Source organism: Anser brachyrhynchus (genome assembly GCF_964034855.1).
Source record: "Anser brachyrhynchus genome assembly, chromosome: 7".
In the NCBI taxonomy this organism is placed as follows: domain Eukaryota; kingdom Metazoa; phylum Chordata; class Aves; order Anseriformes; family Anatidae; genus Anser; species Anser brachyrhynchus.
Genome location: NC_137701.1, coordinates 7,926,198 through 7,942,710, shown reverse-complemented (window position 1 = coordinate 7,942,710; position 16,513 = coordinate 7,926,198). Strand labels below are relative to the sequence as shown.

Below are 16,513 nucleotides of genomic sequence, written 5' to 3'. Positions count from 1 at the left end.
ACTCAGCATTCCTCTGGAACAAATATTCACCAAAATCTGTAGCATAAAGTGAATATGCTTGCTTCAAAAGAATCTTAGCACATACTCATCAGTACTAGATAACCTAGGAAGTTTTTTTCCCCATTTAACTAACTTTGACAGGAAAGCAGATCATCTCCAGCAGCACATTTTCTTCTAGAGAGATGTTTTCCTTTCAGACTAACAGTAAGTGGTACATAAAAGGTGTCATAAAAGATAGATTAACAAAATATCTGAACCATCAAGTCATGGTCTGTGCAGCAAAAGCAGTGGTCTGAAACCAGTTCATGAACACTGAAAAACCTCATACCAGAAGTGTTTTTATCACATGAAACTATACTGGTTTCCTTCACTTGTCAAATGTACGCAACTTGACACGACCATCTCTCTTTCATCTTTTACAGCCAGCAGTTGCATTAGACAAGGTCAATGGCTAAAGGTTTTTTCAGTTTAACAAAATGCAATGAGCTTCCAGGAGGGAAAGATCCTTTGAAGGAAAAAAAATGAAAACTGCTTCTGTGGTCTTCTTGTTACAGGAAACTACCATTACCCAAACCTCGTAACTCTGTAAGGCACCAAAAATAAGAGGTGGGGGAATGTTTTGTCTCAGTTCGAGGACAAGCACCCTAAAGCAAGAATCAGTGGCTTTTTAGAAAAATTGAAGTGAAGCTGCCATTTCAGCCATTTCAAGTAGTGGGTAATAAACTTTACAAATTCTATTTCTAGTTAAGAAGCACACCAAAATGAATTTAAAACACATCTCCAGCACCTACGGGCTTCTGGCTCTTTTCTAAGCAGCACTAAAGATTTCAGAAACTTTGATCTTCAACCTACACTAAAGTGTAACAAATTCCTCTCCCCAAATATCCTTGTAACGTGCAGCTACCAGACAGCTACTGTGTAAGGAGGGCTGACAAGTCAAAAGGTACAATGCAAAAAGCCACTCTGGAGTTACCTTCCATGAGAAGGTAAAATAAACTAAAAAGAATCCAATACTTCATGGGAAAAGCCTGCTAGACAGAATCGTGACTTTATCTGCATTGCTCATTTCTTTTGCCAGTCCCCAGACTACTCAATGCAAAAGATGGTATGTGCTAAAATGCTAATAAACAAAGGGTTATATTGAAAAAAATTATGACACCAGTAGTCATTTGCCACTGTTACTTTCTAACATTGAACACAACTGACTACTGCTACAGGACTATCACTAGATTTAATTTATGTATACACTGCTATTAACTATGTGTTTTGTGTTTTTTTTTTTTTTGTGCACCAAAACCAACCTTTTACAAAATTAGTTGCATTACATCCCAAATTACAATTTCAACTTGAATTTGGAAGTGAATTTGGAAGTGCTTCCTGAAGTCAACAGGTATTTTTCTTAAAATATGAATTTAAACCTATCGCTAGACTTGAAAAAAAGTAACTTACATCTGATTTCCTGCTAATCAAAATCAAGACTGCATAATACAACAATCTCAATTTCTCTGCAATCTGTAACTACGCAAAAACAGGTAACATTGCAGTATGAAACAGTATTGCTACTGCAATAATCGTTGTTTATCAATATCCATCCATGCTAGTCTAAATCTTTATAGTACGTACTTGTGATTAAGATCACTCATGGCTGATTACTGCAGTCAAGACAACACTTGGAATCACAAACACATCGACACTTTAATGACAGATCTATGAAAGATGAACTATGTATCAAATGGATTGGGGGGCAGTGGGGAGCCAGAGTTCCCTCTTTTTAGAGAAGCTATCTTTAGAAATTAAATTATACATACAGCCAAAAATTCTTTTAGACGGTCTTCAATGCTTCCCTTGTGGATGGTAAATAAAGCTGCAGCAATCTGGTTGATAGCTTTTGCCAAGCAATGAATGTTGTTGCAATGCCCTAAACAAAAACATATACAAATTACGTCAGCATTGTGTTCGAAAATGACAGTGTTTTGGAAAATATTACCAAAGAGTAAACAGACTTGTCACAATGAAAGATCAACTGCTAGCGCCTTACACAACAGCAGCCAAGCACTCGTTCACACTGAACTTGGAATCAGGAGAGCAACCAGAAGTACGGATCTCCCCTCCAAATGCTGTAATGGTCACAACAACCTGACAAAGATCCTCGTGGCTTTTAGAAGGAAGGAAAAACATATACTGGGAATTTATTCGGTTATTACAGAATTTGAGAGTATTACCACTTGATGAGGCTAAAAATCCTGTACAAACAGGATTTTCTCGAGGTAATTGGCTGTCTGTCTCCCCTTTGTGTAAATGAACAAGTCTCCAGGCTTGGATGGTATTCACACAAGAGGACTACAGGAACAAAACTGGTGAACAGAACAAGGAGCAATGGCTTTGAACTGAGAGAGGGTAGATTTAGATCAGAAATTATTTACTCAGGGGGTGGTGAGGCACTGGCACAAGCTGTCCAGAGCTGTGGATGCCCCATCCCTGGAGGTGTTCAGGGCCAGGCTGGATGGGGCTTTGGGCAGCCTGGTCTGGTGGGAATTGTCCTTGGTCATGGCAGGGGGCTGGAATTAGTGATTCTATGAATTCTGTGATTCTATGAATTACTGACTGCTGTATATAACACCTTGCCAAAATTCACCTAAGCTTCAGAGGACTGGAAGGTGATTAGATGACACCAGTTTTCAAAGGGAGCTACAGCTGAAAAGCAAGAAGAACTGCTCATCAGTAAGCCTGCTACCTCTTCTAGGCAACTTAGTCAAGTCTGCCACTTTAAAACAAAATTCATACATACCTAAACAAATACCTTGGGAAAGTGCTAGAGCCTGAAAAGGAAGAGGTCTTTGAAGGAGTTAAAAAGCATGGATGCATGCAAATAATGCTGACAGGTTATTCTTACCAACCCACTTTTTGACCATTGCTGAGGACTGAGCTCATTTTTTTATTCAGTCATTTACCATAACTCCCAAGATCATGCTCAAATAGTGAGGTCAGCTAGACCCTGTGTGGTTCCCCCCCCGCATATTACTGTACTCATTTACAAGGGGTTTAACTTGGTGTTTTATTATCCATTTTACTCAGTGTCAGGTTATCTATCTGCAGCTCCTCACTCCTCTAACATCCTCAAGAACTTCACAGACACAAAAACTCTCACCTCACCCTTCACCACCGTTTCCAGGTGGACTATGAATAGGCTGACCTGTAGGTCCCAGCAAAGATCGCTGTGGTTCTCCCCCAGCAGGCCCTCTTACTCATCTGGGCAAGAGCCAATACTCCTACTCTGTCTCCTATTTTTTAATTAAATAGGCTGTGTAAATATGCTAATCAAGAAATGAATAGTCACTTTGGATCAGTCAAGAACACATGCTCAGCTTAATTCTGCTGATTTAAATTTACTTTCTCAAGTGACTTGACTTCTGTGATGAAGAGACTGTACAAAAACTATCAGGAAGGAGAATTCAACCAACAAACTGTGGTCATGCAGTCTGTGGCAGGTTTCAGGTATTCGGAAAATGCTGTCTCTTGTAGACCAGTATTCTTGTCTAGCCTCTAGACAGCGAACGAGCATTCTAGTCTGGTATTTGACTAAATTCGGATTTCTTACTGGGAACAAAAACAACGGTCTGTTAGAGCCTGAGCCTTTATCTGGAGCTAGTGGAAGAAACAGCCTTGATCTTGAAGAAGGCAGAGAGAACACAGACATTGCTAAAGCTATCCAAGAACTGCCTGTAATTGGGAGGCATGTCTTGCCAGAGCAGAAAGCTGAAACTCCTTCAAATCTGTGGCTTCTTGATGGTAAAAAAATTCAGGATTTGGCCAGAGAATTTACTTCATAAAAAGCAGCATTTATTAAGTTCCCATTTGGCAAATAGTATCGATATTTAAAGTGTTTAAAGCCAGATGTTCTACAATACGGGGCAGAACAAAAAAATATTATTATGCAAGGAAGGCAGGACTGACAAGGTCTATTCTGTTTGTTCAGTTATTTTTGTAGAGTGAACATATTTATATAGTTCTTTTGCCAGACTATTTTTCTCTTAATAAAAAAGAGTCTACTCAGTAAAGAATTACATAATACAGGGGCCACATCTCATAAAATCAGTGCCAACTCCTAATACAGGCTTATTTGAGTTCTAGATGTAATTTCTCTCCAGTCACAGTTTTATGAGATTTTATTAACTTAAGAAACCACTTATGAAACAGGCTTTGCCTGACTTCGCAGTAAGAGTTACCAAATATAAATTAAATTATAGAAACTGGAATATTTAAGCTACATCATATAAAACAGATACGAGATAACCTTATCTACTGTTTCAGCCTGCCAGCAACCTACAGACTAAGATGGTCCTTAGTAGAGAGGGAAATTCAAACAAAACAAAACCACACAAGCTCCAGCCTTCTGGGGAAAGCACATGGGCAGTAACATCTAGCGGGCTTGACCTGGGTTCCTAGAAATAGATTTTTAGAGGGCTGGGTGTTTCTCACAGACTTCTCTTACAAATAAATATTAAGAAAATATAATCATAATAAAAATTTTAATACTGTCCCTCTGGCAAATAGTATAAGCTTTGAGACTAGTAGGTAAGATGCTCTTGAAAGAAAAACTGGTATCAAAACGTGCTTCCAGCTGATTTCTTTTACAAAACTACAAACAAGAAATATTTAAGAGATGTGGTCTTAAGCATGCATAAGTGAGTTCATTTGGATGAAGTTAAGAAAACCACCCTAGCTGTGCTTTAACAAGCAAGTTTCTCCCTGTCCCTACCGACCATTTCATAGTCCTTCTTGCCTGCATTTTGAGTTTTTCCTTCAGCCATCATGACTTTGAAAACACACAGAGCGATAGAAATACTGAGTGCAGATAACATGAAACAACTCTGCAGGACACAAACTGTTCTCCCTGTTCATCAGAACAAGCTGTTAACTTCAAAATTCTTGACCTTTCAAATTACTATTCAGGTTCTACTCACAGCATCAGAAATTTATTCAACTTCTTCATAATGGGCAAAAGGCTATGCTGTTTAAAATGAAACTAGAGTTAACAAAACCCTGATCTGCAAATTGAAAAAAACGTTTCCCTATCAAGAAAGATAATTTACACATATAATTACAAAATCTTTAACCCCATTTAAAACACCAACCTTGGGTGGGGAGCGGTCTCAAGAAAAAAGCGATTTGGATACCACAAAGTGATAGAAGTCTTTCAGAATATTTGTATTTTATATTTTCAGAAGTCACTTTAGACACTGCGTGAGTTACACTTTGTCCTGATTTACAGTAAAGCAACTTAATAAATAGGAAAAAAAACCTCCCACTGTATCCGGTAAATGGGTGCAGAACAAATGTGGTCTTTTATGCAAGCCATGCTACACACCACATCAGAAATAGTCTGATCAGTTAAAAGGTGACTTTTGTATGTACTGGAACAGATTTGTCAGTCATTCTTTTTCAACTGAGATTTGTCTGAAAGAGCCTTTTTTTGGTGGATAACATGCAAAGAATTTCCTTGAGGCAAAGCTTTCTCTCTCTTTCCCTTCAAGTTGAACTATTCTGTAGGATACAATTCTGTCCATAGCTCATACCTCCCAGATCCCGTCTTCAAAATGTTATACTTAGTAATATGAACAGCACATTAAATATATAGAAGATACCTCATATGAGTTTCACAAAGCCAATAAAACTATTGCTAAAATATCTGTACTGTTGCACTAATTAACAGAGAATATATGCTCTACCATTTCCACATATTAGTCCAAGATTGCCCCCTACAGTATCTGAACTGCTCTCAAAATCTCAAGTAAGAGACTCACTTCTTACAGAAAGTTATCTCAAACGAGTTAAGTAAATGCTTTTCAAAGTACCTTTCAAAAGACCTTTTCTGGATTGGGGATAGTTGAGCTTTAAATTTTCTTCACTGCAAAATTTAAGTAAATATTTACAGCAAAAGTACTCAAGAAACTCCCACGACTACTACGAAGAAAACATTCATAGCAAACAGTTAGCTAACTCTACATTACCTTCAATGGCAGGGCTATACTGAGACATCACGTTGCTAGCCAAAGTCGGCAAGGACACTGCCACGAAGACCATGAGAAGGCAAGCGATTTTGTATTCTTCTTCTGGACTAATGTTTTCTGAAAACAGAAATAATAAAAGCTCTTTAATTCAAAAATCATCTACAAATGTGTATTTTCAGCTGTAGGTTGTTTAAAGTGTTTGACCAAACTGAAATTTAAAACCAAAACCAACAAAATCAATGGCAGTATTGTGAAGGAAGGAATACTATCTCAGTTGTGCCAGAAGACACAGGGTGGAGCTTCAAAATGTCCAGCTTGTTATCTACAGGGATGAAGACTGCTGCCAGTCTATTACTGCTAACTATTTAGTTTGAAGATTTTAATATGTTGAGTAGTTTTCATGTAGTAGTTTTCATGCTGGTGTAAATCCGGTTATCACTCTGAGGAGAGCTCCTCCAGCACTCTTCCGTTGGTAAATGAGCAGAAGGCGGTGAAGTGCACTCATCACAACTCACACTAAAAGGATGTCCTTTCAAAAACATCATTGCCACCACACCTCAGTGTTAAGTTTACTTTAAAAAAGTCAATGGTTGGTGAAATGCAGAACCTAAATCTCTACAAACTCATTTACTAGAAGTAGAACACAAACAACAAAGAAGGTAAGAATCAAAATACAAGATCCTAACCAATCATGAAAACACAAATTCCCTGGCCTGTTCACACAGCTTAAATATTTCAGGGCAGAACAATGAAAACAATCTATTTAAAATGCCATTTCTGAAACTAGCTGCCTTCCAAAGATATACCTATGTATTTTACACATACGGTGCATATAAACAAATACACATTTATATTTTAAGGTATGTGAATATATTGTGCTTGACACATTTAAGTTTTAATGCTAAATTACCACTTGTGAGTTATTTGTATTTTCTCCTCGCAAATAGCGACTAAAGCAAAAAAAAAATCAGGTTAACATTTAAAATAGTCACAATCTGATTAGAACATTAACTATCCATTACACATGGGAACAAAAGCAATTAAGTGGTCAGTAAGGAAGACAGGGAACAAAGCTGAAGACTGCCAGAAAGCACTTAAGGATCTTAATTCATGCCTTCAAAACTGCCAGTGTAAACAAAACTGAAAAGCTTCAACGGTGGTGCTTTAAAGCGAGAGGAAGCACTATACATGTGAGGACATCAGTATGCTTGTTTTACACGTTTCCCCCTTGTAAGCTGCACGTTAGCACTTGTATAATAAAGCAGTAATAATGTTGTGAAATTCACAAATTCAGCTGGCATTTACCTTCTAGTGCCTACTTAACATGACACAGACTTGTTACAGGCCTATAAAAGGGAACTGATCACATCTGTAGCTGTTCACAACCAAGTCCTACTTTCATTGTCCTCAAATTATTGAAGTTCTTAACCATTAGGCATTAAACTCCTTCAGCATCTATCCATTACCCTTCTCTAGGTCAAGAAGGTAATTTGTATGTGGTTGAAAAGATTCTCAGATAACATCTGCGTATTCTAGGCAGTAGGCACAAAATATTCATGCTATGTCGTTTATGAAGTTCATCAAAGGAATACAAAGGACCCAAACATACAAGTCTCCTAGCTCTCTAAACACTTCCATCCCTCGGGCCGCTTTTTTTTTTTTTACTTCTCCCGTGATTTTTTCCCCACTTAGATCTCTTAAATTGTAATTTCTTACCTGATTTTTGGGAAGACAGTGCTACAACCAAGGCAGGATCAATCTCACAAGGCAATCCAGCAGCTGATGACAGTTCGTATACATTCATTGCCACCTGAGGACCAGAAGAAAGATAATTACAAGGAAGACAACACTTTTGTGTAAACATGGTGAAGCAGTTATGCTGACATGCTTAAAATGTTTATATTAGTTTGAAGCATTAAGGGAATTTCAGCTTAGCTAAAACAAGGTAAACAGCCTCTGCATTTTTTTTATTTTTATTTTTTTGCCTCTAACCTAGACTGAAAAACTTGGTCAGTACTTTGTGTGCTAGATTATCATTTCTTTTTGTCAGGCCAAACAAAGCTTGTATACTTTCCTACATCACCTCCAAAGCAAACATCCTGATTTCCAATTAGCTGTTTTCTGCCCTTCTTTACTGCTCAAAAAACTAACAGATTTTCTCTACCAGATCTATCAACTAACATCTATAAACACAGCATTTTTAGACAGAAGCCAAAACTCATGATTTGATAAAATATTAGAGTAAGGCAGAAAAGAAATCTTACAACATTCAAATTTGATACAGATTCGGTGTCCAGAGATTCCAAGTGCCAGGATTACTTATAGTCTAATTCTTAACAGTTGGAGGAACTAAAAACACCTTGAAATGTAGTCCATTTTCAAGCATGCCCAAGGCTATACTTTATATTGTCACTTGCAACTCTATTTCTTTCCTTCCCTAATTTAGGCTTTGAATTAAGTACCTGAAGCTGTAGCTCAGATCGAATCTCTCCAAAAGCAGGTCTCTACCAAATACAAAGGACCATGAGAAATGCTGATGAAGTGCCTTACTGACATAAACAGTTGAGAAGTTTTACACCTCTCCCATAAATTCTCACATAGAGTTGGTTAGCTGCAGGCAGGGGATATTGTGCAGACTGTATTTACTCATTTTGCCCAGCCTGGACACCTGAGGGCTAGTTCTGATATGAAAATACACTACTTTGTTCACATGGTGCTCTGCTGCCAGCAGGACATAAGATAACTTGAGTACAGAGCTGCATTAAAACAGTTACCAACATCTGAATGGCAGCTAGCTCACAACAAAACCGTTAAGGAATACAAAGTGGATCAAGAATAGGCCTGTCTCTAAAAGCCTATATAGACATCCCAACAGCTTAACATTGAGAATAACCAAATAAAGGGAGAACAAATCCTCATTTTACCAGCCATCCCAAATCATAAATTGGAGGGATGCCAAAAGAAAAATAACATTTCATATCAAGTATGTATTTCATTAGCAGATTTAGAGCTATTTATGCTTTATAGTAAATTCATCATATAGGATATTATTGTGTTACTATACCCTAAAATATGTGATTGTTCTAATCCACTGTACAATGACTTGTGAGATCTGTACACAACTAGACCAGGGAGAAAGTTCAAACAAGGAACTGCTGATTTTCTACAGGGCTTAATTGTTAGCAGGCTCGTAGCTCTGGCTGCACCAACAAGCTGTTTTCAAGACAAAGCTCTGGCAGAGTTACGGGATAGCACATGCCAGAGTTACCAGTATTCCCAGTAGGCACTATGGATAAGACTACACAGGTTTGGCTCCTTCTCCATGCACAGTCCTCTGACATTAGCCTTGCAAGCCTGTACTCTCAAACAAGACTACATGGCATCATGCCACACCACAAGATGTGATATCTAAGCTGATACCATACAAACACCATACTGGTGGACTGAACTATAGCCCTTGTATTATTTTAGACACTTTGAACTGGAAAAAATGCACACAAAATAGGTGTATCTAAGAATCATAGGGAAAACAGACAGGGCCCAGAAAAGGCCAGCAGCCAACTATCATATAAAGCAGGGGTGACCAGGTGGTGCTATGTGGCGTATGAGCCAGAGAACAGTCCTCAACACGGTTTCATTTAGCAGTAGACAACCTTTGTTGTTGTCATCTAATTGTTCCAATGACTGCAAGTCACTCTAGAGACTTCCAGAACAGAAGCAGCAAGTACTATACGTATGCTTCACTGTATATGCTAACACAAATGAGTTCAGTGATGTCTTTAGAGATCCATTTAGATGTTCAACATGATCTAGAATCACCAACTTTAAAACGTCAATAGTAAAAAGATTATCTTCAAGTATTTATTACTGTTGCAGCCTTTATCCTATACTATTTTTCAGTACTTCTTTGGTATCAGAAGTCATAAGATGCCTTTTGAAAAGATCAGGCACAAGCAAGCAGTGAACTTTCCTTCTCATCTCTTCCACATTCTTGATTCCCCAAGTTCAATAAACATGATACTGTTGCAACGAAAATAATTGATAACTGAAGTAGGTGAGAATTTTTCTCTGAAAAAGGCTTTTCTTGAGAACTGCAAAGGCAACTTGCATCATTTTAATATAATTACCATGAGCCAGCATCCTGGAAGTTCATTTTCCATAGTATTTCCACAGAATTTCTGTTGTGCTATGAATTTCAGTCTTCTGTGGGACATCAAACATTTATGTCCAGCTTGCCAGCATTAGAAGTTTCAGAAAGCATGTGAAATTTTAATAAGTTATATTCTTCACACAACCTCTGACATTTTCAGAATGCATAACTGTGCCTTGTCAAACGATGATGTTCACTGCAGTGGGCTACGAACTGTTTTTGTCATCAATACAAATATGCACACCTACGTTTTTTGTTTTGTTTAGAGGAGAAGAATTTATTTATTTAATAAATTCCAATAAACAACAGAACTTTTGCACAAAGAATAAACAGCAAAACATAACCTTCAAGTTCAGGCATAACACATTCCAGCCTTTAAAAACCATACTTGACTCAAGAGGAGTTTTCTAAAAATTGCTTCTGTCAAAATGAAACTCTCTGTCAAGAGTTGTGCAAGGTATGGCTGCTACACACTTTCTGCATCACCATGATACCTTTAAGAAGGCTTGCAGCCCTTCACGGGCTCCAAGTGGGAATGAGAAGGTGAAAACCAAGCTAAGCTGCAGCTACTGTGTATCCAAAACGAGCAGCCATATAATATACTAAGAAGGATTTTGGAATGGAAGCATACTACCATTAAGAAACAAGGCATGTAATCTATGTTGCTAGCTTTTTTCAAACATGTCAGAGACTAGGTTCAGAAGAATTTTCAATTCAATGTGAAAATCCATGCCCAGACCTCCAAACACGCACAGAGTCCTTGGAACGTTTAGTTTTACCAGTTGCACTGCTCATACTGTGAAGAAGCACAGCATTCTTCTTATTGCTTAGTCATGTTTTAACAATTGATAAATTTTGTTCTTAACTCTTTCCATGAAAGTTCTCAAATGTGATCACAGGCAAATAGAGACTCGTGCTCATCTCATCAGTTTTTTTCCCAGAACATCAGTAGACTGCAGAAGCACAACTACGTAGCTCTTTGGAAAAAACGATGTTCTTTGTTTCAACATTTATCATTTAAGTAAGGGGCACGAAAGTCTTGCCCCTTAGGTATGTTCAGTCACCTCCAAAAATGACTCCATCACCCATTGGACCCAACATTACCTTCATGTCAGTCTCTCTTGGAATGTGATCTTTGAAGTCCTCGATGGAACTTACAAGGAAAGGAATGTGGTAGGACAAGACCTACAAGAGACAAATGCAGAAAATGAGAAAACAATACTTTCAGTGTTAATGATCAATTAGACGCCACCATTATTTTACTGCATTCATTTTTTGATGAGCTATTTTATGCATATTATTTTATGGATTTAAGACATAAGTCCAATAAACCCCCAAATCAAGCTGTTGGTGAACAAGCAGAAAGCAAGCTTTTAAAGCTTACTAAACACTGAAAACATTGAGAGACATGCTTGAACTAAAACCTGAATGGTTTAATGTAGTACTTCTCTGAGCAGTACTCAAAAAGTAGACCTTTTTTCTCCCACAACTTGCAATTCAATGTTCAGTTATGACAGAGTATTTTACCCACGTGCCAACCTTTTAAGTAGCATCATTTCTGAACACTGAAGTTTCAAATACCTTATTATTAAATTTAATGAAAATTATTTGGAATATATTCAGTTATTTCTTACATCTCTAAGTGCTTCCTGTGCCAGCGACCGGAAAGACAAGATTACACCAATAATTGTCATTCTCTTCAAAACACTGTCAACAGCTGCAGAGAAACAAGAACAAAAGTTTTCAAGAACCTCTTGATGATTACAAGCTAAATTCTTAAAAAAAGAAAAAGGAAAAAAAACACTTAAAATACTGAAAGACACATGGTACTGAGAAGCACAGGCATTCCTTAATACAGCCAAAAAAACCATGTGCTTAAGCAGGTTTTTACATCTGATCTGATGATGGGATTTCCAGTAGAAGACATTTCCTGTTAACCACTTCATGGAATGACCCCATTAGATACAGTTGACAGTATTTGACGCTAACACTAGTTCTGCGTTTTCTTGAGACCAAAATGTTCCACTACAATAATAATTTGTTAAAAAAAATACTACTTATTAGTTATTTTGCAAAAATTCTTTCAATAAATGCAATAATTAATTCACTGTGGAGGAAATCAGAAGTATGTGCGTCAAAAAGACCAATGCTTCCTATTTTATAACTACGTGTTCATCTAGATAATTGTTGTTATGGCTATACATTATCAGCCTTGGAGGAAAAAACAATGCTAAAAGCTCAACAGTACTGTACTGCCTGCACTGAAATCTCATTTTTGTCTGTACATGAGAAGACTGGAAAAGTTTGAAAAGGTGCATCAGTTTATGAGTTCACATATAGTAACTAGCGTACATTCTGCTGCTTCTGTAAGCTTTATACAGCAACATTAACTCTTCTTAAGTTCTTTACAAAGGTAAGGATAAAAACAACTCTGTACCAATAGTAGCACCCTGCTAATTACCCACATGATAATCTTTTAAAGAGTGCTGCCATCTGGTCTGGCTTGTCAAAGCTGGTCCTCATTTGTGTTAGAACTTCAACATTCTCCACCACAAGTTTCTAAAGAGAAGCAAGGATTCAGGTCAGCTATAGATTCAGACACGTTAGCAGGATAAATGCATGATTTCAGTTTGGCAGAGAATAAACTGAGCTTATGGAATACAGACATACCCAGTGCATTCTAAATGGCACTACAGCATCAAAATTACCCTCAGGACCCGCTCTACACAAAAGCAAGCTCTGAATCAAAAAGCAGAAGATCAGATAACCCTTTAAACATTTTTATATTCAGAAAAATGTACTTAAAACAAAGGAATGAAACTCAGTAAAACTAAGCAGTAACTCCTCATGTTATTTAGATTTTTATAAGAAAAATAAGCTTGTGTTAACAAAAAGGCAGATTCCAAAAGCAATTCCTTCTCGTGGGTTGCTCCTTCCACTGGATATAAATTTAAGACTGGCCTGACGTCAGGACTACAAATTTAATGATGGAAAAATTGAAAAATGGAATAAAGAATGCAAGAGTCAGATCGTTAAATATTGGTGCAGTTTACTTGGAATTTTCTTCCATTACAAAATAAAAGCATAAATAAAATTTGTCACAACTCCCACATATGCATATTATAGGATATAGGTAGAAGTAATATCTTCCCTGTAATCATTCTCCAAATACGTATCAGATTCATATTTAAATTACTAAAATTGCATAATCAGATCTATAAAATGTTACATCCAAAAAGCATTTCTTGCTAGCTGAGAAACTTATGCTTTGCCAAGTAGCATTTTTAAACTCTCTTCAGGCAAGAAATAGGTACTTTATTCTTAAAAATAATGTTTTTGCAGTTTGATTACCAACTACTCCATTTCGGAAATGGAAAATATGATTCTCTCTCTTTTTATAGAGGAAAACCAGCAGCTAAAGAAGTTTAGAAAACTAATTTGGTGTGTGCTTCTGAAGATTAAGTGAGGAAAACTTTTCCCTACTGTTGAAGAGAACATAATTCAGTGCTTTGTGTACTAAACAGTAGGAAAAAAAATTAAGGATAGAAACAGAAAACAAGATATTCTGGACTGGGGGCAATCTTTCAAAGGGATTATTACTAGTTTTATTTTTTAGGTGGATGCATCCCGACCCAGCTCAATTACTTAGCAGCAGAACCAAAAGGGCAATGGGGAGTGACCAGGAAAGCTAACATTCATCAGACAAGCAGGTCATTATAGGCCTGGAGCTTAATTTAAGATATACCACGTATAACCTAAAAGAAGAAACACACAGGAACTTACTGCTAGGGACCCAAGAATAATTGACCTTTGACAGTTCTGCTACCTGCTTTAATAGCTTTATCTTATTCAACCCATGCTGAAAACAGGGCAAAACATAGCAACTGGCAAGCAGTGAAATTAAATATTAGAGTAAATATTCCTGTGACCACAGGAAGAGAATAAACAAGATGACTTAAACCATAATGCTGCTATGAAATAAACTGTGGTCTCTGTTTACTCACACCAGTCAAGTAGCCCATGCAAACCAGATCTGTCCAACAGCTTAGACCTCTCAGATTCCAGTACATTGTGTCATAGTTGTGCTATTTCCATAACCTCTAGTCTATCCATAATTCACCCAAGTCTTCCCACTTTCACTCTTATTTTAAACGAGAAGCAAAGAAAGAAAGAAGCTACAAAAGATGCAGCAAAACAACTGCTTCCAAGAATTTGCACGTGTGTGTGCACATAGAAAAAAATGAATTTATGAATTTCTATGCTGAAAGCCAAAACCAACAAACAGATCGATCACTGGTTTGCACTGAAATCAAGATGGGCAATTTTAAACCAACTGATGTATCAGAACTTGGCAGATGTGTGACATTTGAATTTCAATCCTTTAACGCTCCAGAATGCGAGATTGAAGGCAATAGCCCACACACTGTTATTGAGTCAAGCTTTCAGCTTCACAAAAATAACCAGCATACTGGTTTAAGATTTAAAAGGGACAGGCTGGATTACAGTTCAAACAGTTAGTTAAATGAGGCAATATCCAACACCCCTCTCCCTCGTCTTAACCTCCAGATATAAAACCAACACCTGGTCCCACTGCGGGAAGCAAAGCAAGCATTTTGAACCCTCTTAATGAATTCCCCATTCTATCCTCTTGGTGTTTCCTTTCCCCCAAACACAGATGTTTCTCCGTGCTCTCTGCAAAGCCAACTGCATCTGAGCCAAAGAGATGAACATTTTATTGCTTTATTGTCCTCCTCCAAATATGTGGTCATGTGCACGTGGATCTACCTTGTGTTCTGCTTATCCTTAGCAGCATCAGAAAACAAACGTCAGAGAATTTAAAGTTGTCTTTTTAAAAAGCATATACAGAGCTACAATAACAAGCATGTTGATTTTAAGGAAGACAACCTAAGAGTAAGCGGAGAAAGCAGCTCCCAGAGAACGTCTGTCCATTGGCTTTGTGTTTTACTTGAAACGTGACAGATGTCACTGTGCATAGCCAGGACCTATTTAATTTAACCTTCAAAATTACAGCATTCTTAACTAGCAACCCTCATCCTAAAACTCAGCAACTGGAAGGGGCACAAAGAACCAACTGCCCTGTCCAGCTCTGTGTTGGTCACTTGGGTCAGGGTTGCTTTTGTGGCGCCTGGTGAAAAAGCACCCTCTCTCCTTAAGGTGTGCTAACAAAAGGCTTCAAATCTTTTAGGGCATCGTATGTCCTAACACCTCAGCAGCACTAGCATTCACAATGTTTACAGAGAATGAGATCTTGGAAAATATAACATGGGATGTATTAAAAATACACAAGGCCAGGTTGGATGGGGCTTTGAGCAACTTGGTCTAGAGGGAGGTGTCCCTGCCCATGGCAGGAGGGTTGGGACTAGATGATCTTTGAAGTCCCTTCCAACCCAAACCATTCTATGGTTCTATGACACACGCTTCTAAAGGCTTGGTGTGCTAATAATAGTAATAAATAGTTGAAGAAACAGTGAAAGTTCCTTATATCCATAAGTACTGAATGTGCCTCTTTAAAAAAAAACACACATGAATGGATACGAAAAATATTTTTTGCAATTATTGGTTAAATAAATTAAAGATGAGATGTAGTAACTTGGAAATGACTCTAGAAAAGTAAGTCATGAAAAACAAATATATGCCTATTAGTGGCATTTTTATACCATGACTATCATGGGAAAGTAGTATATGCTGTTGAGTTTATTAAAGCATGTTTCCGGAAAGAGTTAATTACACTGGCAGCACATGCTTCCCTGTCAATACACACTGACATACATGATAAAGAAAATAAGTCCTTGAAGATGCCTGCAGGTTTGTCTAAGACACACGTGAGTTTTTCACACTGAGTTTTGGAAGTCAACAGAGATAGTGAAGCTCTCTGCAAGCATCTGGAGGTCTTGAAAAGCATTTCTCTTCCCACTTATGAGAAGAAGAGACTTGTCTCCTAACTCAGGGCATCTAGCAAACATAAAGAGAGACTGCATAAAGTCCTGACCATTCAGCTACTGAAGAGTGTGGTATACACATGTACTACATGGACAAGGGTACTACAAAGTAATGGTAAAATTCACAGCTTTATCAGTTTGTGTGATGCAGTCACTTCATATGGATGGCATGCAGAAACATAGCTATTAAATATCCTAAAGGAAGCTGAAACAGAAAATTCCCCTTCTTCCCACCCAGTCTTGGTTACCTTAAACTCCCCCTCTTCCCACCCAAATTTCCTTGGTTACCTTAAGCTCAGCAACCTGAGATGAAATGTGCCACATCAGACTTTCACTTAGGAACTTCATGCCATATGGTCCCAGAAGTTCTGAAAGGGCTCTCATTTCTGAGA

General features: G+C 37.7%; 1 protein-coding gene across 8 annotated transcripts in view; it reads right to left on the bottom strand.

Moving 5' to 3' along the window:
- The window catches only part of NCKAP1 (NCK associated protein 1), a 60,302-nt gene that overhangs the window by 2,724 nt on the left and 41,065 nt on the right, over nt 1-16,513 (bottom strand). For all 8 annotated transcript variants that reach the window (XM_080599005.1, XM_080599004.1, XM_080599002.1 and 5 more), the window contains 7 exons: nt 16,410-16,507; nt 12,627-12,720; nt 11,796-11,878; nt 11,266-11,346; nt 7,728-7,821; nt 6,012-6,128; nt 1,809-1,918 (listed from right to left, as the gene is read on the bottom strand). In XM_080599005.1, the coding sequence (XP_080455131.1) occupies nt 1,809-1,918; nt 6,012-6,128; nt 7,728-7,821; nt 11,266-11,346; nt 11,796-11,878; nt 12,627-12,720; nt 16,410-16,507 (677 nt within the window). The remainder of the gene's footprint in view (nt 1-1,808; nt 1,919-6,011; nt 6,129-7,727; nt 7,822-11,265; nt 11,347-11,795; nt 11,879-12,626; nt 12,721-16,409; nt 16,508-16,513) is intronic.